Source organism: Dromiciops gliroides, chromosome 2 (assembly GCF_019393635.1).
Source record: "Dromiciops gliroides isolate mDroGli1 chromosome 2, mDroGli1.pri, whole genome shotgun sequence".
NCBI classification, from domain to species: Eukaryota; Metazoa; Chordata; class Mammalia; order Microbiotheria; family Microbiotheriidae; genus Dromiciops; species Dromiciops gliroides.
In genome coordinates, this window is record NC_057862.1 from 694,936,622 (window position 1) to 694,963,437 (window position 26,816).

Below are 26,816 nucleotides of genomic sequence, written 5' to 3' on the forward strand. Positions count from 1 at the left end.
GGGGCTAAGGGGCTGCATTAGGGTGGGTGAAGGGGCAGAGGAGAGAAGGGGACATGGGATGTGATGAAGGCAGAAATGATAGGACTTGGTAACTAATTGGTTATGAGGGGAGAGAGTAAGGAGTTGAGAATGACTTCTAGATTGTGCATCTGCGTAACTGGGAAGATGGCAGTGCCTGCAACAGTATCAGGGAGCTAGGGAGAGGAGGTTTTGGGGGGAAGATAATGAGCTCCCTTTTTGACATGTTGAGCTTAAGATGATAGAAGAAAAAGGATGAGGACTGAAAAAGGTCATTAGATTTGGCAATTAAATATGATTGGTAACTTATTTTATTAAAAGGAGTTTGTTATAAGTACATCAAGGTAGCAGTCAGTAACTGGATGAGTCACGGACTTTCAATTAAGAGACTACACGTAACTTTGGAAGCTGCAGTTCCAGCTGAATGGTGAAGTCAGACTGGAGAGAGTTAAGACAATGAGAGACAAAGAAGTGGAAGCTCCTAGTGTAGATGGCCTTCTCAAGTTTAGCCACAAAAGGGAAGAGAGATACAAGGCAACAGCCATTGGAGATGGATGGGAGAGAGATGTTCTTTGAGAGTAGGGAACAACCCAGTAGACAGGGAGAGACTGAAAATAAGTGAGAGAATGGAGATGAGAGGGGGGCAATCTGTTGGAAAAGACAGGATTTGTGGGATTATTGATGTATGCAAGGTTTTGCTTTGGCAAAGAGAAGGGTCACCTCTTCACATGAGACAAGGATGAAGGAAGAACTAGTGTCAAAAGGCATCCTACTAACGTAAGACATGGAGAAGAAGATAAGGCAGAGCTTTCAGTGAATGGTTGCAATGTTCTCAGTGAAATATGAGGCAAGGTTATTAAGTGAGAGGATAGCAGGAGGGGAAGGGCAGATTATGGGAGGTTTGAAGAGGCATGAAAAGGGTTGGAAAAGTCTGTGTTGTGAATGAGGCAGTGACTCACTTAGGGAGATGTAAACGGATTGCTTGGCAATAGTGAGGGCCTAGTTGCAATGGTGTGCCACAAATTTGTGGTGGGCCCAATCACCAGGCTTTGTGATCTTCCCCAGCTGCATTCAGGAGCAAGTAAGCAGGACCATGTAAGGGAGTGTGCAGAATGCTAGAGATACAAAGAAGAGAACAGACTCAGTCCCCAAAACCACCTGAAGATTATGATCTAATTGGAAGTAGGCGAATAATTGGAAGATTTGATTGCAGGGCCATTTTCAGTGATATTTGAAAGAACAGGAAAATTGGGATGGATGCCACAAGATTGAAAAGGGGGCAAACGTTGTTCTTATTTTTAAAAAATGAAGAATAACGTCTGCAAACTTTGGACTAGCATGCTTGACGTCATTGGTGGGGAAATTCTAGAATGGGCCATGGAAGAGATGGTTGGCCAACATTCTGAAAGGGGAGAGATGGTTACAAAGATGATTTTGTTCTTGCCAATCTCTTCTTTATCGATGGCGCTACTAACCCAGTAGGTGAGGGGATGCTGTGGGTGGAGCTGACCCAAATTTTTGGCAAAGTTTTCATTATAATTCCAAAGCTTTTCTTGGGGATAGAAGGAAAGATAAGGATTCACAGCAATGCCATCAGATGAATGGAAAACTTATCAGAGAATTTGGAGGCACTGTCAGTGGTTAGAGTCACTAGCGGAGTGGCCCTGGAATCTAGGTTTGCTCATGGGCTGTTTAACCTTCTTCTTAGTGACTTGTGAAAAGAATGGATGCTGCAAGGAATGCTAACATGGTGGATGACCAAGCGTGGATCCCACAGTATCTGGTGGGCTAGAGTATTGGGGGGTGAATCTGAGGTGAAGTTCACCAAGGATAAACATAAAGTCTTGTAGTCATGTAAAAACCATCTGCATCACTACCCGACATGGGAGGCATCTGTTAGAAAGCAGCAGTTTCGAGAAAGAGAGCTGAGAATTTTAGTAGATGGCAGCAAAAAAGCGAACACAATTTGAGGTTGTATTACCGTGGGCATGGCTTTTGAGAATAGGGAGGTGATAGGCTCACTATTAGCTGACCTCCTCAGACCTCATCTGGAATAAAGTAAAGCAAAGCTCTGGGTGCCATTGTTTAATCGGGGCATTGACAAACTGGGACCAGTCCAGAGGAAGTCAATCAGGGCTTTGAAGGGCCTTGAGCACATGCAAGATGGTGACCAATGAAAAGAGCTGGGGGCATTTCGCTCGAAAAGAAAAGGCTGGGATAGGGATGTGATGGCTGTCATCAAATGTTTGAAAGGCCAGCAGGTGGAGGAGAGAGTCGACTTTTCTGTTTGGCAGAACCCAGAGCAATGGCTACAAGGTGACCTTTCTGCAGCCTGGCAAGCTCACTCAGATCCACTCAGCCCCAGCTCGTATAGAGCAGCAATAGAGAGAACCAGAAGGAGGGTAGAGCTTTGGTGACCACTCTGGTGGTGTTGCCCTGTATTTCTTCTGGTAATGGCCTCTTTCCAGATTCTACCTAATGACGGCCTTCTACAATTCCAGTGATTTCCCATAATTTCAGTGTTGTCCTCAAAGATGGATATGCAAGCCAGGAAACCCTGCTCTCTTAGCAAGGAAGTGCTTAAAGTCCCTATGATTTATACAAGCAATTTCAGAAACCAATACTTTGCACAGGCTGAGGAAGCAGCCCTGCAGTCCCTGCCATGGGGGATGATTTACACACCAGTTCTGCACCCATCAAAGCTGAGTGTGTTACAGCAGCCTCTGCCCTCTGCCCTTCCTGACATACATCTGTTGCTGGATTCAAAGTGCCCAGTGTTTGGAATCCAACATATGCAGGATTTGAGAAGGAAGGAGACTCGGGCCAGATCGATGGAGGTTTTCATCAAAAGGACTTAGCCTCACGGGGAGAATTTTGCCCCCAAGTGATGGGGAATATTGACTGTCAACATGTAGATAAGAGTCCAGCTTCATCTTCCAGCTGGCCCCTGTCATTGGAGAGCAGAGCCCCATCATCCCAGGTGGAATGATGAGCAATCCCCTTGTTGACAGAGCCCAGAAAAGGTGCCACCAGGCCTGGCCAACCAGGAATGCTTTTGTTGGAGAGATCAGTTGCCTGCCTACAAACAGGGGCCTCCAGCAGGGTGGTCATTGCCAAAGAGTGCATCCTTACCATTCCAGACCAGCCATATTTAGCCTCTAAATCAACCATGAGAACAGAGAATTTGTTCCTGGAAATTTGCGGAACCAGCTACGCAGTGTGAGAGGATTTTTTTAAATGCCAAAGATCACAGGTGGCATGCAAGGCACCATTTATTCTGAGGTGTCTCCGGCCCTCTGGGAAGGGTTGCCTTTGGCACCAGAGTCTATGACTCACTCAGGACCCTGAGGGCCACTGCATAAACAGTACTGGGGCAAATGAAGGAAGAGACACACAGCACAGCCTTCCTGGCTCCATCAATCACAGTGGAGCCTTTTTGGTTCTTCTCCAGGATAAACCGAAGGACATGAATTATGATCTATTATTAACATTGGAAGATGTGAAGTGGTAACGATTTATAGGAAGGCATTAACAGCTCAGAAAGGGGTGGGGCATCAGAATGTCCAGATAGGTTTGAAAGCACACGGTTGACTTAACTGTCACAATCATTTCCTCAGGGAAATCCATCAGCCTTCCCCATAGAGCCTCAACCTTCCATAAAGAGAGTCCAGAATACGCTTTCCAAGGTCTGGGAGGCTCACCCTCCAGCCTTTCCCACCTTCCCACGTTCAGACCAGTAACAGTGTGTGAGACAGAAATGGGGAACAGCCCCCTGCCCCCCCATTTGTCTCTCTCTCCCAGTGCCTACCCCACCCAGCTCACTGGCTATTAAAAACAAGGCACCATTGCTACAAATACCAAAAAAAAAGAACCACCTCTGACCTCAGGGAACTTCCATTCTGTGGGCAGGAGACCTGATCTGCCCCTGAGATCTTTGGGATTCAGCTCCGCCCTGCTTTTCAGACCTAATTCCCCTTCACATGTTCTCTCTTAGCCAAGTCCGCTGACCTGCTCTTTCCCAGATTCTCATTTCATGCCCCACCCCTTGCACAGATCCCTTCACACTTTTATCTCTTAAAGCACCTGCCTTCTTTCATGGGATCAGAGATTTAGAGACAGAAGCAGACTAAGAGGTGGTCAGGTTCCATTCTTTTATCTAATATAGGAGAAAACTGAGGCAGACAAAAGTGAAGTGATTCCCTGGAGTCACAAGATTTAAGGTCTGAGGCAGGAATTGAACCTAAGTCTTCCTGATTCCAAGTCCTTTGTTCTGGCCACTTCACCATGCAGACTGGCTTTAAAGGTCCAGCTTAGGTGCCTCCACCTCCAGTCTTTCCCCTTCCCCCATTGGTTAGTGTCCCCCCCCCAAAGTATCTTACATCCCCCGACCCCTACTTTATGCCTCCCAAGTACGATAGACAAAAGTTCTTTGAGAGGCAGGACTTTGTATCAGCACCCCCGAGCCTGGTGCCTTGCATTGGGTAGTTAGCCTCAATTCTCCAACATTCCTGCCCATTTTTTGGCCCCTCATAACCCTGCCCTGGTTCAGACTTCCATCACCTCTTTTCTGGTCTGGCATGAGGGTCTCCTCATTGGTCCCCCAGCCTCTCTCCCTTGGATCCAGCCTCTACTCAGCACCATGGGGGAAGCAACCTCTGTGTCTCCCTATGGCCCCAGGTTCAAACAGAGGCTCTTGAGTCTTCCTCCTTGCACACTCCCTGTGCCCCCACACCACTGGGCTCCCTGTCCCTGGTCCACTGACTGTTGGCCTTGCCTGGCATTCTGTGCCTCTTCACCTCTGCCTCTTGGCATGGCTGGCTTCCTTCAGTTGTGGCTGAAGCATCACAGCTCATGCGGGACCTTGTGTGGTCCTTTGGCCACTGGGGGCGCCCCCACCTGGGCTGAAATGCTTGGTATGTATTTTGTCTTCACTTTTCTGTGTCTGTGCCAGTGGAATAAAACCTCCTTAAGGCCAGGCACTGGCTGCTGCCCCTTTTTGCTCTTTATCATGGCCCCATCACCCAGAGCTCACTGGGTTGGCATGGGAGGCCCTGCCTGGACTTACACTCCCCTGGAGAGCCAGTGATCACCTCCACCCCATAATGGGAGAGTGGAGAGAAGTATTGATGCTAGGCTCTCCCAGTCTGCTCACAGAAGTCTCTGAGATGCCAGCTGGCTGAGGAGTACACACACACAAACCAAAATGGCAGCATATAATGGGTCATTAGCAGAAAGTGGAGCCTTCCTCTTCAAGGTCAAATGACAAGAGCGGGGGAGGGGAGCTCCTTCCCTACAGTTGGAAACTCTTGGCCAACACAGGGAACCTCACTCTAAATGCTTTTACCCAGCTCAATTATACTCCTTCCACTCGGCTCAATTACATTTCACCATTTACTTCAAAAGGAATGTGTGACATTCATGATGTATTTGCGCTTTGAAAAACAAAAGTCCAAGGTGCCAAATCCATGGAAGTGTTCCCTCTACCCTTGGCCCTTCCAGAAACACTGACGGGGCCCAATGAGTGGGAGTCTGGGGGGGGGTCTTCTGTGAATTCTTCCAGCTTTTCTTTCCTCTTAGTTTCCAACATCCCTCAGGGAAAAGCAATTTCCACTGCCAGAAAGCTGAAGTTGGGGCTTTTTCTCAGCTCCCCGACTTCCCCCTTCTTGCTTAAGTACTGGCTCAAACAAGTCTTTTAGCTTGGGGGAGGGGCAATGATTCAACCTGACAGTCCAGATCAGTGACAAACCAGTAGGGCACCAGAGCTGAAGCTTAACAAGTTAGTTTGGCAGAATCCACGTTGGGTGTCAGGTTCATTAGCTCATCAGTCATGGAACCAGAGCTAAAAAGGGCCTCAGAGGCAGCTGCCTGAAGCAGATGAGGAAATTGAGACGCAGGGACTTGCCCTTGGTCACACAGGTAGGAAACGTCAGAGATGGGATTTGAACCTATGTCTTCTCACTCCAGACCTTTCACTACCATTGTCTAAAAGACTTAGAACTGAATGGGATCATGTAGCTCCCACAGTATTTTCATGACCTCTTTTTTCTAGATAAGTAAACTGAGGCTCAGGGAAGTTATATACTCAATGTCATATAGCTACTGTGTGTCTAAGTTGGGATATGAACCCAAGTCTTCTCGATTCCTGGTATTTACTGTCTGTATGAACTTGAGAAAGTCCCTTTATCAATCTGGGGGCCATTTCCCTCCTTTTTAAATAGAGGGGAATAGATAGGATGACCTCCCAAAGTTCTTCTGAAGCCAAGTTCTCTTGCATTCAGAAGTCAAACTTACAAGGAAATAAAGTCTAGATGCCTTTGCATTAAGCACATTATGGTTACATTCAAATGGACTTTGTTTTTATGTTTTTTTTAGTAAAATAAAAGCCAAGCTAGTGTGGAGGAAAGAACTCTATGTTTAGGGTCAAAAGGTTTGAATGCAAGACTTAGGTCTGTTAGTCGTGTGGTCTTGGGCAAGTCACTTCCCTTCCTCTTCCTTTTCATTTCCTTCTCTATAAAATGGGGATAATTATATTCATACTATGGCCTTGCAGGGTGGTTGTGAGGGATGAGATTTATAAATATAAAATTGTGCTAGCAACAGTAGTCATTTTTACTTACTGCCTACTCATTGCCCACAAAACAGAAAAAAACCCACATTACAATACCAATGAAACAACTTTCATATTTAAAAGCCCAAAAGCTGTTGTGTCCTTGTCCCTTAAAAGATTTTGTTTTGTTTTGCATCTATTTTGTGCAGACACAGCACTGTGTAGTGGACAAGGAGCTGGCTTCACAGTCTGGAAGACACGAATTCAAGCTCTGCTTTAGACAGATACTGGCTTTAGGACCCTGGGCAACTCTTTGTAGGACAGGGAGTGGGAGAAAAAATGCTGGCCTCCTCTGGTGAGAGGGAGTTCTTTCACAAGGGGAACGCCTGATCATAGGTCTGGTAAAATAATAACTATCTACCTACCTATTAACACCACCACCACACCATTACTATAACAACAACTACCACTACCACTACAGCTACTACCATCACTACTACTACCACCACAAGTACTACTAAGATTACCACTACCACCACTGCCACTACGTGAGCTAAGTACCATTTATATAGTACTTTACAGTTTACAAAGGGCTTTATTCCCCCTCCTTCCCTCCCTCTCTCTCCCTCCCTCCCCCCCCTCTCTCTATATATATATATGTATATATATATATATATATATATTTGTGGGGCAATGAGGATTAAGTGACTTGCCTAGGGTCACACAGTTAGTAAGTGCCAAGTGTCTGAGGTAGGATTTAAACTCAATTCCTCCTGAATCCAGGGCTGGTGCTCTAACCACTGTGCCACCTAGCTGCCCCTCTTCATCTATATTATTAAATCAGTGGATGAAGATCCCCACCAGTTGTGTTCCCTTTATTTGTTGGGGGGGACGCAGTGACTAGCACTTCAGTTCCATTTACTTAAAAAACATAAAAACATTTTCCTCATTAAAGCCAGGGTAGACTATATTGTCTCTATACCAACTCAGTCTCTGGGGAAGTATACTTCACACTTAGTTCAGTTTCTACATAGTCCTGATCTCACCAAGTTCATGTCCAAAGCTGGTATCTCTGCTGGATCCATCCTCTTTTCAGCTTTTGCTGGTATGAGTCCAGAAGATGACTCCTTGTGGAATCAATGCTGGGACAATCTGACTCCCAGATACCTGTGGCTAGTTCTCCTGACCTTTTGACATGCTCAAGGTCAGCAACTCTACTTCCTTCACCAGCCACCATGAATGAACAGACATCAGAATCCCTCAGAAGCAAATGATACAAAGAGATGACCATAACTGAAGCTGGCAGGTCTCTTTGGGCGCCTCTGCATCCAACTGACATTGTGGCTAGAGGAGCAGAAATAGTTACAAAATGTCCAAGGTTACAGTTTGTATCCAAACCACTTCTCTTACATGTCATTGTGTTTTTCTCAGAAGCAGGCTTCCTAGGATTTCCACATGGAGAGATACCATCCCAAGTGCTCTGCATGTGTTCCAGACCCTTGTGTGTGTGTGTGTGTGTGTGTGTGTGTGTGTGTGTGTCTTTGGCACATCTAAGATATTCCATCAAAAAGGATTGCTTGGGCATACCCTGAGGACCATTACGAATAAGCCAGAGCTGTGTAACATCATGGTAAAGGGGAAGAGAACCCAGCCTAGGGCATCATTTTGCTGTTTTTTAGACTGTTTCAATATCCATGTTTAAAAAGACAGACATGAAGCTATTTTTATTTCAGAATGAAATAAACTATGACTAGAGACCATGGTTACTTAGAAATTGGCAAAGGAGTCAGTAATGACAGGAAGAAACACAGGACAGTTCCTAAAACTAAAAACAAAACAAACAAATCATCTTTATAAGGTATATATTTTCCATAATTTGGAAGTGAAAGAGAATAAAATGAATAAGGACAGGGGAACCAGCTTAATTGGAGAGGCAAAAATGCCATATAAGTGATCTGCTAACAAATAAAGAATAAAGCAAGAATCCAGTATTGGTCCATTGGATGTTGCATCAACCAATAATCTACCATCTTACATAAAATAGAAAAAATATTTTGGAGGAAAGGAATTTATCCTGACAACTGAAATGGAAACATCTACTAGGAACAATATTATCAATAATAATAGTCATAACAGCATACTTGTGTTTTAAGTATTATTATTTATAATGTGTATATAGTTTTTTAAAATTTGAAAAGTACTGAGTGTGTGTATGTGTGTGATCCCATTTGTGATAATATTCAATAAGGCTCTTGGAATGGAAGAGAAATCCAACCATCATCGAAATATGAATCTTTCTATTTCTCTCTTTCCCCCAAATCTTGAAATTGACATTTTGCCAATGAAGGCAGTGTTCCCTGACTGAGGGCTGGCTTTCACTGAACACAGATATGGAGAGGATCCATGACCCTGAGAGAAGGTTGGCAGTCCCTCTCATCTCTGATAGTCTGTGTTTTATGTTCTAAAGAGCCTCCAAGCTCTGATGTTCTAGGTTCAAAGTTCTAAAGCCCCTGTTTTATGTTCTAAATAAGTCAGTGGGCTTATACTGAATTCTTGATTTACTTCCTGAATATGTTTGCAGACCACTCACATGACATTTTTTGTCCAATTAAACTAATTTCCCTTGTCCTTATTCTTTTTATTGCCTTACATTTTTTTTTGCAGGGCAATGAGGGTTAAGTGACTTGCCCAGGGTCACACAGCTAGTAAGTGTCAAGCGTCTGAGGCTGGATTTGAACTCAGGTCCTCCTGAATCCAGGACTGGTGCTTTATCTACTGCACCACCTAGCTGCCCCTTGCCTTGCATTTTCAAGGAAATTTAAACTATATGCATGTTAAAGTATTTTCAACCAGTCTTAGTTCAGTTTCAGTTTATTCTTACTGAAGATTAGATCATTTCTAGCACCACAGACCCCTGGTCTGACCGCAGGTTAGAAAGCAGATGGGGAAGAATCACCCTCATTCTTGTGGAAGACTCAGGGCTAGGCTGGCAGTATGTCTGGAATGCGGAGCTGAAACCTTCTTCTCAGCTGGTTGCAGGGCAAGCAGGGGAAAGGGTCTGTTAGTGTCTAGTCAGTTGTTGAACTTACTTTCAAAATCCAGGAAAAAATGTGGGTAGTTTTCAATTTCCCTGGTTAGGACCTTAAGAAGATTGCCCATTCCAGGAACCCTGGGGGATGCAATAAGAAAAAACAGCAAATGGTTACAAAGGCAAAACTGTACTCACTAACAAAAACTCCCTGATCTTTCTACAGGGCTTCATGGTGAGCAAAGCACGTCGTAGTTTCTCTCATTTGAGCTTCATCAGGACTCTCTGAGGATCCTAATGAGGTAAGGGCTACAGGTATTCTCATACCCTTTGAACAAAGGACAAGCCTCATCACGTGAACACTTAGATGGGTCCCAAGTGTCAGAAAAGGGATCTGAAGTTAAGCCTTCCCGATTCGCAGCCCAGCCCTTAGTTCTCTGGGTTTCCACAGCCTAGGAATCATCATTCAATAGTGAGCTCTTTAGGGTTTGTAAAGCACTTTATTCAAGGTACGGCTTTGTGGTTCAGTCATGTCCAACTCTTCATGGCCCCTTTGCGGTTTTCTTGGCAAAGATAGTGGGTTCCCATTTCCTTCTCCAGATCCTTTTACAGATAAGGAAACTAAGGCTAACAGGGTTAAGTGACTCAACCAGGGTCACACAGATAGTGTCTGAGGTAAAATTTGAACTCAGGGCTTCCTGATTCCAGGCCTGGCACTCTATCTACTGAGCCACCTAGCTGTACTTAACTTCTACTACTCTCCATGAAGCACTTGAGGCTCCAGACAAACAAGACAACTTGGCTTTGCCCATAAGCATCCTATGTGGTTTTCCTTCTGTCCCTTTGCCCCTGTTGGTCCCTATGCCTGGTACTCCCTGCACTTCATCTCTGTCTGTTCATATCCTACCCATCCTCAAAGCCTGTGACAAATGGTATTTCTTTCAGGAAGCCTTTTTTTCTGATATTCTCATGTGAAATTCCCTCCTCCATCTTCTCACCTTCCACAAACATCCCCATCTTATTTGTTATTGAACAAGGTCATATATTATAGGGTGCTTTACAAGCCTCAATGTCTTTATTATTAGAAGTATTAATTTTAATAATAATGATAACTACCAGCACCACTACTCATAAGTCTTATGGTGTGGAGGTGACCCTGGGATCTCAAAGGCTGTGCCAGGGATGTATAAGCCTGAAAGACTTGGAGTATTGTTCCAGCCAGAGACTGAGTCTGCTCACGATCTGAAGCCGAGTGAATTTCAAAGAGGATCAGCATCAGCATCACCAGTAAGCTGGCCACTCAATGAAGAATTCTTTGGCTAGGGACACCCACGAAGGAAAGAAATAGAATGATCAAGTGACCCCCAGTCCTTTGCTGCCCTCTTCTGCTTCTTCAGGGATGGTGGATTAAGGGCGGGAAAGAAGGCTGGGAGTGCTAAGAGTCACAGTGTCTTCAGACTAGCCATAAACTTTGTTTTGTCTATTGGTATTCTAAACGTGAGGTCCCTGGCCAATGGCCAATGAGCGGACATATTACTTTGGAAACTGCAGCCTGTCAAAGGCTTCTGATTTGATGTTTTCCCTTCCCATAGGAAATGGCAAACTCCTAAAAGGTAGGGGCCCCCCATGGCATGAGAGCCAGTTATCATTATTGTTGTTATTATTTAAAAACAATCAGCAGCCTTCCTAATAAGGAAGTGAACAAGCATTTTTCACCTCTATTATTTATTTATATTTATTATTCTATTAATTATTATATTTTTAAAGACCTATTAGGTTCTGTGCCAAAAGCCTCCCCAATATTATCCTAGTTGGTCCTCACAACAAGCTGTGAGATAGGTGCTATTAGTCTCTTTTATAGTTGAGGAAACTTAGACAGACATGCATAAGTGTTTGAGATAGACCTTCCTTACTTCAAATCTTATGCTCTATCTATCCACTTGTGCCCCTTACCTGCTGACTAGCTGGTCTACATTTTGTACTGGTACCTACAGAATCTCAAGAGAGCCAGAGGAAGGACCTCAGGATGATGGGTAAGGCCCTCTGGAAGACTTCCTTGAGGATGAGGTAGGTCAGAGCATAATCATTTTTTTTTGCAGGGCAATGGGGGTTAAGTGACTTGCCCAGGGTCACACAGCTAGTAAGTATCAAGTGTCTGAGGCCAGATTTGAACTCAGGTCCTCCTGAATCCAGGGCCAGTGCTTTATCCACTGCACTATCTAGTTGCCCCAGGGCATAAACATTTTTATGCTGTCCAATATGTGCCAGGCAATGTGCTTGGCACTTTACAAATATTATCTGATATGATCCTCACAGTCTTATGAAGGAGGTGCTATCATAATCCTCCCTTTAGAGTTGAGCAAACTGAGACAGGGAGAGTTAAAGTCACTTGTCCAGGGTCATGGAGCTAGTAAGTGTCTAAGGCCAAAGTTAAACTTAACTCTTCCAGACTGCAGGCTCAGTGCTCTAACCACTGCACCACATAGACTTTTTCTGTGCTAGGGGATTAAAAAATGAGTAACGACAGCCCCTGTCCTAGAGAGGTTTACAGTCTAACTGTTGGGTGAATGGCTTAATGGCAATCCTAATGATAATCTCTTAGGCTTTACAAACAATCTCCCTGCATAGTGTGCAGTGAAAGTATTCTCATTTTTATTCTATATGAAGACACTAAGGTCCAGCCCAGGACCTTGGGCTACTTGTTCCTCGTCCCCCTCAGCTGCTTCATCTATTAAGGGAAGGGATCGGATAAGGCGCTGTCCAAGGTTCTGTCTCTCTTCCCATCAGCATGCCTGGAATGCACTGCCTCCTCACCTCCACTTTGTAAAATCACAGATTTCCTTTAAGCCCTCTTTTCTAGGTAATGTTTTTGCTGTTCCCTCTCCTCTTAATGCCCTTCCTCCCAAAGGACCTTGTATTTAACCATTCTGTATTTCTATTTATTCTCCTTATTCTGTCCTGGATATAATTGAATACAGAGTATCCTTGTCTCCACTGTTAAAATGTAATCTTGGGGCAGCTAGATGGTGCTGTGGATAAAGCACTAGCCCTGGATTCAGGAGGACCTGAGTTCAAATCCGGCCCAGACACTTGACACTTACTAGCTGTGTGACCCTGGGCAAGTCACTTAACCCCCATCGCCCTGCAAAAAGCAAAAAAAAAAAAAATGTAATCTTGCAATTGTTTTACTCTTTGTATTTGTGACCCCAGTGCCTAGTGGAGTGCCTGTCCCATAGAAGGTGGTTAACAAATGCTTGTTAATTGATTGACTGTCCCTCTGCCTCACCAAGAGTCACATGTTCAGAGGCAGCATGGGTTAGTGTTTGGGGTGCTGGCTTTGGAGCATTCTTATCCCACTACATCTATTGTGTGACTATAGTCAAGCCCTGTCAACTTCTCAGGGCCTCAGTGATCCACTCTGTAAAATGGCCACAGTCACAGCCATAGTCCCTACCTCCTATGGTCAGGCTCAAGCAAGGTCATATAGGTAGAGCTGGGCACATGGTACATAACAGCCCATTAGAAATGTCAGTTAATGTTATGAACTACTTTACTTGGTTGTTGTGAGGCTTAAATGAGATCATGAATGTAAAACACTTGGGGACACACAACTATATGAAGAGTTGGAATAACTGGCAGAACAAGTCCTAGAAGGTGGCCTCAGCCCCCTGCATGCCCTCTCCTTGAAGCAGACACCAGGTGCATCTCTGAGAGGGTGGCTTGCAAAGTCTCTGACTCAATAAATCTGCAGCAGGCTGGAATCATCAGAGAACAGGATTCAGAGGGCTTGGGCTAGGGCAGATCTCAGGCATCACCTAGCACGATGCCCTCAATTTCCCAGTAAGGAAAATGAGGTCCAGATGGGGTGGGACTTTTCTACAGTCACAGAAGTTTTGAATATGGGTCTTCTGTTTCCAAATTGAGAGCTCTTGGTACTAGGCTCTCCTGTCTGCTGGTGTGGAATGGCTCTTTGCAAACCTTAAAGTGTGTGTGTGTGTGTGTGTGTGTGTGTGTGTGTGTGTGTGTGTGTGAGGCGTGAGTGTGCTCCAGCATATGCTTGAGAGAGTACTAGTCACTCTCACCATTAGCACCTTCATCATTACGAGCACTGCCCTAACCACTAGTACTACAGCCCTTATTACTATAAATAGTACTATAATACATAATCACTAGCCCTCCTCCCCCCTGAGGCTCCATACCCTTCACATGGGCACTGTGGTATAACAGGTCCCTGCTGAACATTCATGTACCTGTGCCTTGGCTCAGTCGTTAAAGAAATTGAAATCCGGTGGTGGTCTTAGGAAAATGAAAGGCTATCTGAAAGAATTGTCTGTGAAATGGAGGAAGGGGGAAGGAGAGAATAAATAATTATTAAGCACCTACTATGTGTGAGGTTCCGTGCTAAGCACTTCATAAATATTCTCTCATCAGGGCTGGGAAGAGTTTTGTTTTTGAAAGATGGGGAGCTGTTTGGGGAGACTGGTCTTTGGGTTTGGGCCTGTTTTGGAAAAGAAATTTGAGGCAAGAAGTCAATCTGTATTCTCAGAGTCTAAAGTAGCAACAAAATCAGTGAGGAATTGCTTGAAAGCCTTGGCCCTGGAATTTACCTATGGATAAAAAATACTTATTAAAATCGAAGGAAAGGCCAAAGGCGGCACACTGTTGACATATGTGGTACAATTTAGGCCTCCTCCTCTGCAGCTCCCATCCGGACAAAATCATGCAGCCACTAAAACCAACAGAAGTCACAGGGCCTGAAAAGTTCCTTCTCCCTTTGCCTCATGCTATGGACGTCAAGGGATTCATTAGGATGTTGACCAGCCTACAAGTGTGATCATGGTTAGAAGGCTGTGTGGCTTGCCCAGAGGCCAGAAGACCCCTGATTCCTGTCTCTGCTATATAATACCCATGTGACCTTGGAAGGAGCAGCTGGGCAGCCCAGTGGATAGAGCCTAGCGTGGCTGCAGTCATGAAGACCAAAGTGAAAATGAGACGGAGAAGGAAATGACAAACCAACTCCATTATCTTTGTTAATAAAATCTCAAATAGGATCACGAAGAGTCAGACATAACTAAAATGACTGAACAACAAAGGCCTAGAAAATACCCCTATCCTTTCTAGGTCTCAACTGCTTCATCTGTAAAATGGGATGTCTCCAAAGGCAGGTCACTTTCTGTTCCAAATCCATGATCTTAGAGCACCAGCTCATATCTCCAGAGTGAACTACAAAATGTTTTCTTTACTAAAGCTTTGGGAGGCATCATCATCCCCGTTTTCAGAAGAGGAACCTGAGGCTGATGGGATGAGTCTCAGCAATGATCATGTAGCCAATGAGGGTCAGGGGATGGGCACTGACTTTGATCTGGGTTTTCCTGATCCCAGACCTCATGCTCTAACCATTATACCACTCTATCTCGAGATTGAATTTTAATCCATGTTACATTTAAGGCCACGGCTACTCATAGAAATGGAATAATAGTGATAATAAAAGTCATCAATAAATCACTTTGCATGCATCATCTCATGTGAATTTCATTACAATCTGTTAACGCTTTTGTTCTCCCCATTTCACAGATGAGTAAGCAATCTGAGAGAAATACAGTGAATTATACAAAGTCACCTAGTAAGTGTCTGCAGCAGGATTTGAATGCAAGTCTTTCAGACTCTAAGTCCAGGATTGCTTCTCAGATCAGCTCTGAAGGTCTGATGAGGCTTCAGACTCTGTTGAAGGAGGGAGCCCTAACTTGAACAAAGTAGGAATGTTGGGAAGATGAAATCTTGGGAATTCTCTAGGATAACCCTGGCTCTGGCTGCATTCTGCTTTCTGTACTCTCCCCATAAAGCTTAAGGATATGCAGATTACCAGACAGTGGGAGCCGGGCCCATCTCTACTTGGCATCTCCATTGTCTGGGTCCACAGCTGCCTAAAGGGCCGGGGGTGGGGAGATCCAGAGGCATCGCATGGCAGAGTTGGGGGGAAGGAGAGGTTAGAACACAGCACAAATTGGCAGATCTGGGAGGGACCTCAAAGATAATTTAATCTAACTCCATTGTTTTGAGAAGGGAGAAAAATGATCCCAGGCTGAAGGGAATTGAGCTCCCAGTTTCAGAGAAATGGGCTTTAACCTTATTCCTTGGGCATATACCCTTAAAAAGGGGGCAGGTGGAGGGGGGCATTGGGGCAGTAGTGGAACGAGCCACGTGATTGCAGACTACAAGAAGAGAGGAGGGAGGAGGTATCCAACAAGGCCGACTGGTGAGGGTAGAGAGTGCCCTGAAAGAGCGTTGGGAACGACTGAATTCAAAACCAGCCTCAGACACTTACTTGCTGTGTGACCCTGGACAAGTCATTTAGCTTCTGACTGCCTCAGTTTCCTTATCTATAAAATGGGATAATAATAGCACCTACCTCCCAGGGTTGTTGTGAGAATCAACTGAGATAATGTATTCACTGTGCTTTATATACCTGATAGATAAATATATATGTATATATATATACATGTGTATACATGTATATATTTATAGGCATGCATGTTACAAATATGTGTATATGCATATGTATTATATACAAAGACGTTTTGTTGTTAAGGTATATCTGTTTATATACAAATACATATATGTGCAATACACACGCACACATAGATAAATGCATATGTACATATACAAACACACACATGCATGCACAGAAGCAAATGTATTTATATGTATGCATATGTACATGTATACACATGTGTGTGTATATCACTACTGCAATGTAACCAGTATTTCCCCTTGGCTGTGCCCAGGTACTGTTCCACAGCCCTCCACAGATTCATCACAAGGGGAAACCAACCTATCTTCAGTGTGCACCTCATGGCTCACCATGACTTAGACCCATAGGGGTCCTGGGGGAGGAGCCACTCATTCCCACTCCCATTATTCATATCCAGCCCCTTCAGGATGAGCATGGGTCACTTCCTATCCATGACAAGATGCCCAGGGTCCCTCAAGTGCCAGAGCTAGTCTCCAAAGAACCTTACATCCTTCAAGGCCAGAAGGCAGGCCACACCCCTGTCCCCCACCCCCCAGGCACACACACAAGCAGACATTGTCTGCTTGTTTGGACACCCCTCCCCTGCTCCACATTGGATTTCCTGTGCCAGAGACATTTAAAACTCCCAGATCAGCTGGGAGACATTTGTTCATTCAACATGGCTTCACCTAGAAAGGGATTTGCCTGGGAGGACTGAACAGAGAGGCCTCACTGCTGCCAGGTATGACCCTGGGCTACAGCTCCAGCCAGATTCTAAGCATCCTTAACTTGGGACGTGTCCACACTGCTCATGGGAAGGGATGGGGGCAGGGAGGAATGATACCTGCAACATTTCCAAAGGGCAAAGGGTCCCCTAAGCTTCTTTCCACAGCGGCTTCAAGGGGTCTGGAGCTAGATGAGACCATGGGGTTCCAAACTCCTCATTTAGAGAGGGAGAAAATGAGACTCAGATTGGAGAAGGGGCTTGCCCAGGATCCCACCCAAGTACTAAAGGACAGAGACTGGATAAGCAACACAGCCTGCAAGCCTTGAGCTGGGGCAGGAATCATGGGGAAAATAGACTGTCCTTCTATTCAGAGAGTCTGTGGAGGAACTGATCCCAGAGTGGCTCCCACTCTCCTTTGCCCAGGGGCCTAGAAGGGGCTTTGCTCATTAGTCAAGCAGAAAAGTTTCTCTCTTGCCCCTCCCTACCCCATTTCAGATCTGGGAGAAGTCATATAGCCACCAACCCTGGCTGGGTGGGAGGGAGCCTCATTCTGCCAGAGGCTGACCTCTGTGGCACTGGCTGGGCAATCTTGGCTAAATCAGGTCCCCTCTCTGCGACTCAGTGGTTCCATTTGCACAAAGAGGAAGGCTTGACCCCATGAACTCCGAGGTCCAGCTCTGACATGCTTAGGTTCCTGCTAGTACTGATATTCTGCATTCAGAGACTTGCCTGCCCTCTCTCCCAACTCAATCTTGACATTCTGTGGTCTCTAGTCTCTGGTCTTACATAGTTTATGTCCCTCAGAGACATCTCTCCCTATCTGTACTGTGAAATTGCTGACAACAATTAGCTCTATGATACAAAAAGGAATTCCGTTTAAAGTAACTGAAACAATACAAAATGCTTGGGGGTCTAACTGTCAGGACAGGGGGCAGCTAGATGGCACAGTGGATAGAGCACTGGCCCTGGAGTCAGGAGTACCTGAGTTCAAATCCAGCCTCAGACACTTAACACTTACTAGCTGTGTGACCCTGGGCAAGTCACTTAACCCCCATTGCCTCACTAAAAAAATAAAGAAAGAAAATAAAGAAATAACTGTCAGGACAAACCCAGGAACTATATGAACACAATTATAAAACAGTTTTCATACAAATAAAGGCAGATCTAAACAATTGGAAAAATATCAATTGCTCATGGGTAGGACAAGCCAATATAATAAAAATGATAATTCTGCCTAATTTACTTATCCAGTGACATACCAATCAAATTACCAAAAAAGTATTTCCTAGAGCTAGAAAAAATAACAACAAAATTCATCTGGAAGAACAAAAAGTCAAGAATATCAAGGGAATTAATGGAAAAAGGAAGGTGGCCTAGCAATACCAGATCTCAAAGTATATTATAAAGAAGTAATGGTCAAAACAATCTGGTACTGGCTAAGAAATAGAGTTGACGGGTGAGTGGAATAGGTTGGATATACAATGCACAGTAGTAAATGACCATAGTAACCTAGTGTTTGATAAACCCTAAGACCCGAGCATGACAAAGACTGCTGGGAAAACTGGAAAACAATGGGACGTAAACTAGGTATAGACCAACACCTCATACCATATGCCAAGATAAGGTCAAAATGGAGAAATGATTGAGACCTAAAGGGTGACACCATAAGCAAATTAAGAGAAGGAATCATCTACATGTCGGATCTATGGGGAAAGGAAGAATTCATGACCAAACAAGAGACAGAGAGCATTACAAAATGTAAAATAGGTAATTTTGATTATATTAAAATAAAATAAAAATATTTTTCACAAACAAAACTAAAGCAACCAAGATTAGAAGGAAAGCAGAAAATTGGGAAATAGTTTTTACAGCAAGTGTCTCTGATAAAACCTCATTTCTCAAATATATAGAGAACTGAGTCAACTTGATAAAAATACAAGCAATTCCCCAATTGATAAATGGTCAAAGGATACGAACAGGCAACTTTCTGATGAAGAAATCAAAGCTATCTATACAGGCATATGAAACAATGCTCTAAATCACTTTTTTTTGTTTTTTTGTTTTTTGCAGGCAATGGGGGTTAAGTGACTTGCCCAGGGTCACACAGCTAGTAAGTGTCAAGTGTCTGAGGCCGGATTTGAACTCAGGTACTCCTGAATCCAGGGCCGGTGCTTTAACCACTGAGCCATCTAGCTGCCCCTCTAAATCACTTTTGATAAACTAAAACAACTTCGCACCTACCAGATTGGGTAATATGACAGAAAAGGAAAATGATAAATATTGGAGAGGATGTGCGAAAAGTGGGGCATTAATGCACTGTCAGTGGAGTTGTGAACTCATCCAACCATTCTGTAGAACAATTTGGAGCCATGCCCAGAGGGTAACCAAACTTTTTATACCCTTTGATCCAGCAACACCACTACTAGGTCTTAATTCCAAAGAGATCATAAAAAAAGGAAAAAAGGATCCACATGTACAAAAATATTTATAGCAGTTCTCTTTGTGCTGTCAAAGAACTGGAAATTGAGGTGAGGCCCATCAATTGGAGAATGGCTGAACAAGCTGTGGAATGAAGGATGGAAGGAAGGAGGGAAGGGAGTGAGCACACATCATGTGGCGCCAGCCAATAGGGTCCTGAGAAGGGTTAGGGATGGAGATGGCAGAATCTGCGTTGCTTATAGGGAAGAGGTCCATTGTCCCTCCCTCTCCTGAAATGTTGCCCACCTGGGCCAAAGCCCCGTATTCCTCATCCTGGTTACAGCTCAGCTGTCTCCTAGGGATGGGGTCCTACTCAACATCTGGGTTTGGGCAGTCCTGAACGCCGTAACCCTCCAAGTGAATAACCAAAGCTCTGGTTCTCAGGACAAATGCCAGCCAGAGGGAATTGAAGGCAGAGGGGAATTCAAGGGGATTCCCCATGCCTCAGGAAGAAACATTGGCCTGCTGCTCAACAGATGCTGGGTTGGGGGCAGATTTACAGGCTATTCAGTTTAGGCTAGCAGCGTCTGCCCTGGTTCATCTCATCAGCCTCAAAGCAGATGAGACAGAGATGGAAAACTTGTCAGCAGCCACTCAGGAGGAGGGGGCCTAGTGAGGAGAAAAGGGAGCCTGGGCTTAGGGTCAGGAGGCCCTGGGTTCCAAATCCCAGGCAACTATGGGCAGATAATTCACTTCTTCATGTCTCAGGTTCCTCATCTGTAAGATGGGGACAATAATTGCTGTGTTCCTGACCTTGATGCCAGAGAGAATAGATCTGCAGAAGGGTTTGCACCCTCAGAGCCCTATTGGAAGTCGAGCTGCTGCAATTATTCTTTTGAGAAAACAAATTAACTTCTCTCCGCGAATAATGTCCCCACGTCTCTCCATTAGACACTGTGAGTGGCAGGCGGTGGAGGCCTGACCCTGCAGGGAAGACCTGGGAAACCTTGGTCCTCTCTTCAGCGAGGGGAACTCTCCTCTGGGGGTTGTATTTAATACTGAGAAAGGGCCAAGACTCCACTGGGCTGATCTGGGAAATGGGGAGAGGTGGCCTGGACTCCCAGGAAGTTCTTTCTTCCAAAGCAGGGTGGGTGATCACAGAAAGTCCCCACCCTCTGGGCTCTCCTTTCTGCCTATCCGGTGTTCTTCCACCTCAATCACTCTGACCAACTGCCACGTGGAGCCACTGGCCTTCATGCTGCTTCTGCACAGACACTCCAGCTCCTGCCTCCGAGACTTTGCCCTTGGCTGTGACCCCTGCCTGGAAGGCTTTCCTTCCTCAGCACTGCCTCCTGCTTCCCTCCAGTCCCAGCTAAAACCCCACCTTGGACAGGGAAGCCTTCCTTCATCACCTTAATTCTGAGGCCTTTTCCCTCCATTATATCTGGTTTTATTCCATCCCTGGCTTGTTTGAACACAGCTGTCTACATGTTTCCACCCTTTTCATTCTATTGTAAGCTGTCCCTCTGCCTCTTTTTTTTTTGAGGGGCAATGAGGGTTAAGTGACTTGTCCAGGGTCATACAGCTAGTATCAAGTGTCTGAGGCTGGATTTTGAACTCAGGGCCTCCTGAATCCAGGGCCAGTGTTTTATCCACTGTGCCACCTAGCTGGCCCCCCTGCCTCTTTTTCTATCCCTTGCCCTTAGCTCAGTGCCTGGCACATAGTAGGGCTTAATAAATGTTTAATGACATGACCATGCACAGAGCCCAGGTCCTGGGAGAACAGGGCTGAGTTCCAGCTCTGTCGTATGCCAGCCACAGGGTCACTTCTTCTGGTTTTCCTCTGGTCCCTTCCAGTGCAGACAATGCACTGGATGTCCCTCCCCATACTGGGCTAGGTGGGCAGGACACAGACAGAGGAGATGACCCCTGGACCTGGTTTTATAAATGAGCAGAAAGGAATCGGATATTGAGGGGATACCCATCAATTGGGGAATGGCTGAAGAAAGTTGTGGTGTATGAATGTAATGAAATTCTATTGTCTGTAAGAAACGATGAGCAGGCAGATTTCACTGATCGGGCACCCACATCCCGGCTTTACCCATGAATTGGTGGCCAGACCCTCACTTCTACCTCCTTGAGGCTGGTGTCAGGGCAAACTTCTCAGGTTTCAGTGGCTGCAGTTGTGGGGCAGTGTCACGAGGGTCCTCAGTGACCAACATGCCGCAAAGACTGTTCAACAGCTGCAGAGAAAATGGCTCCCTCACCAAGGACCCCCTGGGCTGGATAGAAAGGACTGCTCTCAAAGGCTATCCTGGCCATCTGGACTGCAGATCTTGGGGCCTCCATCCCGCCCGGGGCTCAGGAGGGAGGGTCACCAATTTCCTATGCTAAGTTGATGGATGAAAAGTCGTACTGGAGTCACTGTGCTACCCTCCTCCCCGTTACTCTTATTTCCCCCTTCCTGAGTCTTCGATTTCCCTCTGTGCAAAATGAGGGGGTTGAAGGAGATGCCTCTATGGTCCCTTCAAGCCCTAAATCCTACCGAGCCTAAGAAACTGGGTGACTGGGCAGAAATGCCAAACTGCAGCTGTTTGGAGAATAACCCTAACTATTGTCCTAACAATCTATGTTTCCATAATGCTTTATCAGAAGGCACTTTATACACATTGTCTCATTTGATCCTCACCACAGTCTGATGAGGTGGATGCTGCTATTATGCCCATTAAACAAATACAGACACTGAGGCTGAGAAAGGTTAAGTGACTTGCCCAACCAGTCTTTCAGACTCCCAGTACTCAAGTGACTTCCCCACTCTGGCGTGCAGTCTCTCTCTCTGTAAAAGTGGGGAGTGGGACAGGATGATGTCCAAAGTCAGTCCCAGCTTGGCTTTGTGAGTTCGTTACTGAAACCCCACCTGCCACTTTTCCCAGGGACTTCTGAGAGCCCGTGTCTCAGGCATTCCTGGTAAGTCTCCGTGTCACTAAAGTAAACCAAGATTCTAGATTTCTCCAGAGCCCTGGATCTTACTCCATGGATGGTCAGCATTTCCACAAACAAGCGGAAAGGCAGGCGTGTACAGAGAGCAGACACGTGAGCCGCCCAAGAATTTCTCGGCTCGAGCGATAAGCCAGGCTCACAGTCAGACCAAGCAAACAAAGTGACAAAGTTTATCTAGGCAATTTGGCCAGAGAAAAGCTGTGCTCTCTGAGGACAGGTTCTTGGGCTACACTCCCGGACCCTTCGATTTTCACGCTGCCCTACAGGTGGCCCCCCAGTCCTGAGCCCCCATTATCCTTCCAGAGGTCGAATCTGAGAGTCCCCATAATTCTAGGATTCAATTGGGGATGAATCATCATTCTTTGGGTCTGTCCTTGGAGGAACTAGTCTTGGGAACATTGGGAAAACCCCCCTTGTTCCTTGCTATTTAAAAAAGACATCTATATGTCACACTTACACTTCCTCAGCATTGCTGAGAATTGGGAAACTAGGGGAGATTTCTGCCTAGACCTCAGATCCATGACGTCAGTAGCATGGGGCCATGACTCTATCAACAATAACCTTGGCTACTCTGTAGCTCAGTGCGTAGTCTTGAATCACTGGGGGCGGGGCAAGGGAGAATCCCTCTTGGGTGGGTAACTTCCTAGCTTAGCCGGGATGGTCATTAAACAAGAGGAACCATAGCCCTTGGCTAGCCTATACACAAGCCCTTCTAGCTCAGCAGGCCCCCCACTAGTTTTCACTCCATGGGCAGGGCCTCCAGGGGCCCCCTTACTCCCCAGACTCCTCCCTCAGACCAGTTTCTCGTCTTCCAAATGATGCCAGTGGGCTGCCCTCCTCCAGTCTCTGGAGTGGGCCATAGCTTGGATTCCCCCCTCTGCCTCAACCACTGCATCTGGCTTCTCTACACCAGCCTCCCACAGGCCCCAGAGTCTGTCTTCTCTAATCCATCCCACACACACACTGTCAGCCCCCTTCCTAGTGAAAACTGTGGCTGTGACCTTCCCCTGCTCAGGATCATTCAATGTTCGCAGTCTTCATGGAAACACTTCCATTGCTGCTTGACACACACGGCATTCCAGCCAACCTGCTCTGCTCGCCACTCCCCATATGGTCTTCCATCTTCCCCAGGCTCTTCCCCGTGCCTAGAACGCATCCTCTCGCCACCCTTGCTCATGATTCAGACAAGCCATGATTTTTATTGTTGAGTCTTTTTAGTCAGTCTGACTCTGTGATGGTTTTTTATTGGCAAAGTTACTGGAGTGTTTTGTCATCTCCTTCTCCAGTTTATTTTACAGATGAAGAAAGTGAGGCAAATGGGGGTGAAGTGATTTGCCCAGGAACATGCAGCTAATAAGTGTCTGAGGCTGGATCTGAACTCAGGTTTTCCTGACCCTGGCTCAGCACTCCATCCACAGCTAGCGAATCTATACCTTCTTTCACATCTCAGCTTGGGTGCCACCTCCTGGAGCAGATATTCTTAACCTCCTTTGTCACACAGTCATTGATGTCAATGAGCCCCTTCTCAGAAGAAGGTTTTAAGAAGCACAAAACAGAATAAGGGTCACAGAGGAACCCACTGTTATTAAATATGCTAGAAAATGATTTTTAATTTAAAAAACATTCATGGGCCTCAAGTTAATCATCTCGGTCCCAAAGGAAGACTGTCCTGCTCCTTCTAGATGCTTGGGCTTTCCTTCTAAAAATCACTTTTTCTATATTTTCTTTCATATGGACCTACTGCCCTTGATGGTTTCTCTCTCCCTTCCCCCATTGACTATAAGCCTCCTGAGGGTGAGGGCTATCTGTCTTTATGGCCTAGCACACTCCCTGGCACATAGTAGGTACTTAATAAATGTTGATTGAATTTGAATTAAACTGAAGACCTCCAGTGTGGGATAGCCCTGCACTACTTGAGATAGCCCATTTTCCTTAAGATAGCCCATTCCTCTTTGGGTCAGCTCTAATTGTGGGACAACCCCCCCACTTCTTGAGCTAGCCCATTCTACCTTGGGACAGTTCTAATTTGTAGGAATTAGACATCAAGTCTAAATTTACTTCTTTGAAACCTCTCATCACTGTTCCTGGGCCTGCCCTAGAATCATCTCTGTGCCACCATTTTCCAAAACTTTAAAGCTGAATGAAGAGGACCAACCCTGCACACTGAGCAAGGAGGAAGTCACAAGCAGATGAGCCTGGGCACTGAATAGACTCTGACATTTAAGGCACCTCAGAGTCCAAGCTCCTGGCCATGACACAGAGGACAGCACCATGGACAAGACTCTCCTTAGAGATAGGAGACACTTGACTTTGATCCCACCTCTGACCCTAGTTTTCTGCCTAACTGTTGTGACACTTTTGCTTCCGTCTTTGTAGCCACAGCCCTCAGCATACTGTGTATTGACAGATTAGCTCTGGGCCCCCAGTTTCGATACCCGTAAAATGTGGACACCCATCCTTGTAGCATCGGCCTTTAGGCCTTGCATTTCCTTGGTAAGCCCACGAGTACTATTTAAATATCAATTTCAGTGCCAATTATTATGAGCTTAAGGTACTGAATATGGAGAGCATCTGATATTCGATGGCTTGCTAGTTGTCATCCCAGGTTGCTTGGGGAGATGAGGAGGGGCTGGTCATACCTCACTTGGTCACTTCTTACCTGGAAGTATAATTTCCTATAAGTTACAGTCACCAATCCAGGCTGATGAGAAGCTTCCAGCAGAGTCCCCCAGGCCCAGGACAGGCCCCAGGAGAGCTTGAGCGATGGGCAGAGCCGTCTCTTCTGCCTTTCTTGGGGATCTCTCTGCCTGAAGAAGAAGTATGAGCCTCATGATTCCAAGAATAGAAGGACACCCCCTCTCCTCCTGCCTCCTTCGATTGCCACCCCCAGACAAATGGGAACCGAAAGGCCGATGAAAAAAACTTGGAACAACAAAAAGACTCTTCATCCTGTTAGCAGATGGCAAACACCCTGAAGACAAGGTTAGGGATTTCATAACTATATCCATCAGCATACAGGGCACTGGTCTAGCTGCTGACAAGGGGAGCACACAACTTAGGTTTGCCCGGTGCCATCCTTCATGCCAATGGAGGCCCAAGGGCAGGGCTCTGAACCCCAAGTCCGCCACATGCTGTTCCCCATGACAGGGTGGGAGGTCACTGAGGCCAGGGGCTTTATATTTCTGACTCTGCATCCTCAGAACCTAGCCCAGTGCCTGGCACATAGGAGGTACACAATAAGTCCATGGTGATTGAGGGTGACCATGGGCGAGTCCCTTTCCCTCTTGAGCATCATCAGTGTCCTTCTCTGTAAAATGAGGGGGTGGGCTTGATGACTTCTGGAGCCCACCCAGCTCTCAGTCTGAGATCCTAGGGCCTTGACCTCATGACCCTCAAGTCTAGGAGGGGAACCAGACCTAGGTAGCTACACGACACATGGTTGCACCATTGTACACAGAAGTGGGAGGTGGGAACAAAGTGCTTTGGGGAAGCGGCATCTTGAGGGTCAGGGGCCTTCAGAGGTGGCCTGACAGCAGACCTTTGTCAAAGCTGGGCTTGGGCACAAAGGGCACTGACCAAGGTCACTCAGAGTCAGCAAGGGGGTCAGCATGGGGCTGGTGTTAGCATCCTAGAGGCCGATTGGTCACTGCTCCAGAAGCCCAACAGGACGGGGGCACCTAACTGTGCACAGACTGATAGAGAAGTCAGGAAGGGCAACTATGGAACCCATTTAGAGAGCATCACAAAGAGTGGGGCTTGAAAGAAAGGTGGCAAACAGAGCGAGATTATGGAGCCTGTCACACAATACATGGTAAGGCAGGAGACTAAAGTAGGGCTGCCAGGGTAAGGGATGGAAAGGCATTTTCCTGGCAAATCCAGACCTTGGAGAAAACTCCTGTCCTGCCACAGAACACCCCCAGAATTCACACTATACTTTTTTGCTCCAAAAGGGGGTTTTATGGGCATTATTTCATTGCTTTTGTTGAAAATACTCTGGCTACTTTTATCAACAATGTTGTTGAGTATAGCAAGAATAACATTTCCCTGAATAACAAAAGAAATATAATTATTATATATAACAATTATTGTTTTTAGGGGAGGTAGTATGGCATGGTACGTAGAGAGCTGTTTTGGAGCCAGGAAGACCTGGGTTCAAGTCTGGCCTTTGACAAATATTGGCTGTGTGATCCTGGATAAGTCTAGCTAGTCAGACTAGCAGGAACAGAGAAGGTGCTGCCTTGAATTAGAGTAAAGGGAACTTCCTCACTAGGAGTTCCTTATATCAATGAAACCACAGGCTAAGTCGCTATATTATCCGTAATATCATCATTTTTCTCTGTGAACTAGAATAAATGCCCCCAAAGAAGAGGCTTGAGAAAGTGCCTCGTCTGCTTCTTTGCAGAGGTGGAGAACTATGAGTACAGAATGCGGCATATGATGCCAAGCTTTTTGCTGTATTATGTTGTTATTCTTATTATTTTTTTCTTGTGTTACAGGGGGTAGCGCCTAAGGAACACATTGGGGAAGACGGGTGAAATAAAAACAAATTACATCAGTACAACTGTTT

At 45.7% G+C, this 26,816-nt stretch overlaps 1 protein-coding gene across 3 annotated transcripts in view; it reads right to left on the reverse strand.

Moving 5' to 3' along the window:
* Window positions 1-26,816, reverse strand: part of CYRIA (CYFIP related Rac1 interactor A) — an 87,908-nt gene that overhangs the window by 16,439 nt on the left and 44,653 nt on the right. Inside the window, exons 3-4 of one of the 3 annotated variants that reach the window (XM_043989618.1) lie at window positions 24,909-25,052; window positions 9,655-9,734 (exon numbers count right to left, since the gene is read on the reverse strand). In XM_043989618.1, coding sequence (XP_043845553.1) covers window positions 9,655-9,724 — 70 coding nt within the window. In that variant the 5' untranslated portion in view covers window positions 9,725-9,734; window positions 24,909-25,052. Of the gene's footprint in view, window positions 1-9,654; window positions 9,735-24,908; window positions 25,057-26,816 lie in introns of all 3 variants that reach the window. The other 2 variants (XM_043989617.1, XM_043989619.1) reach the window with 2 other exon arrangements.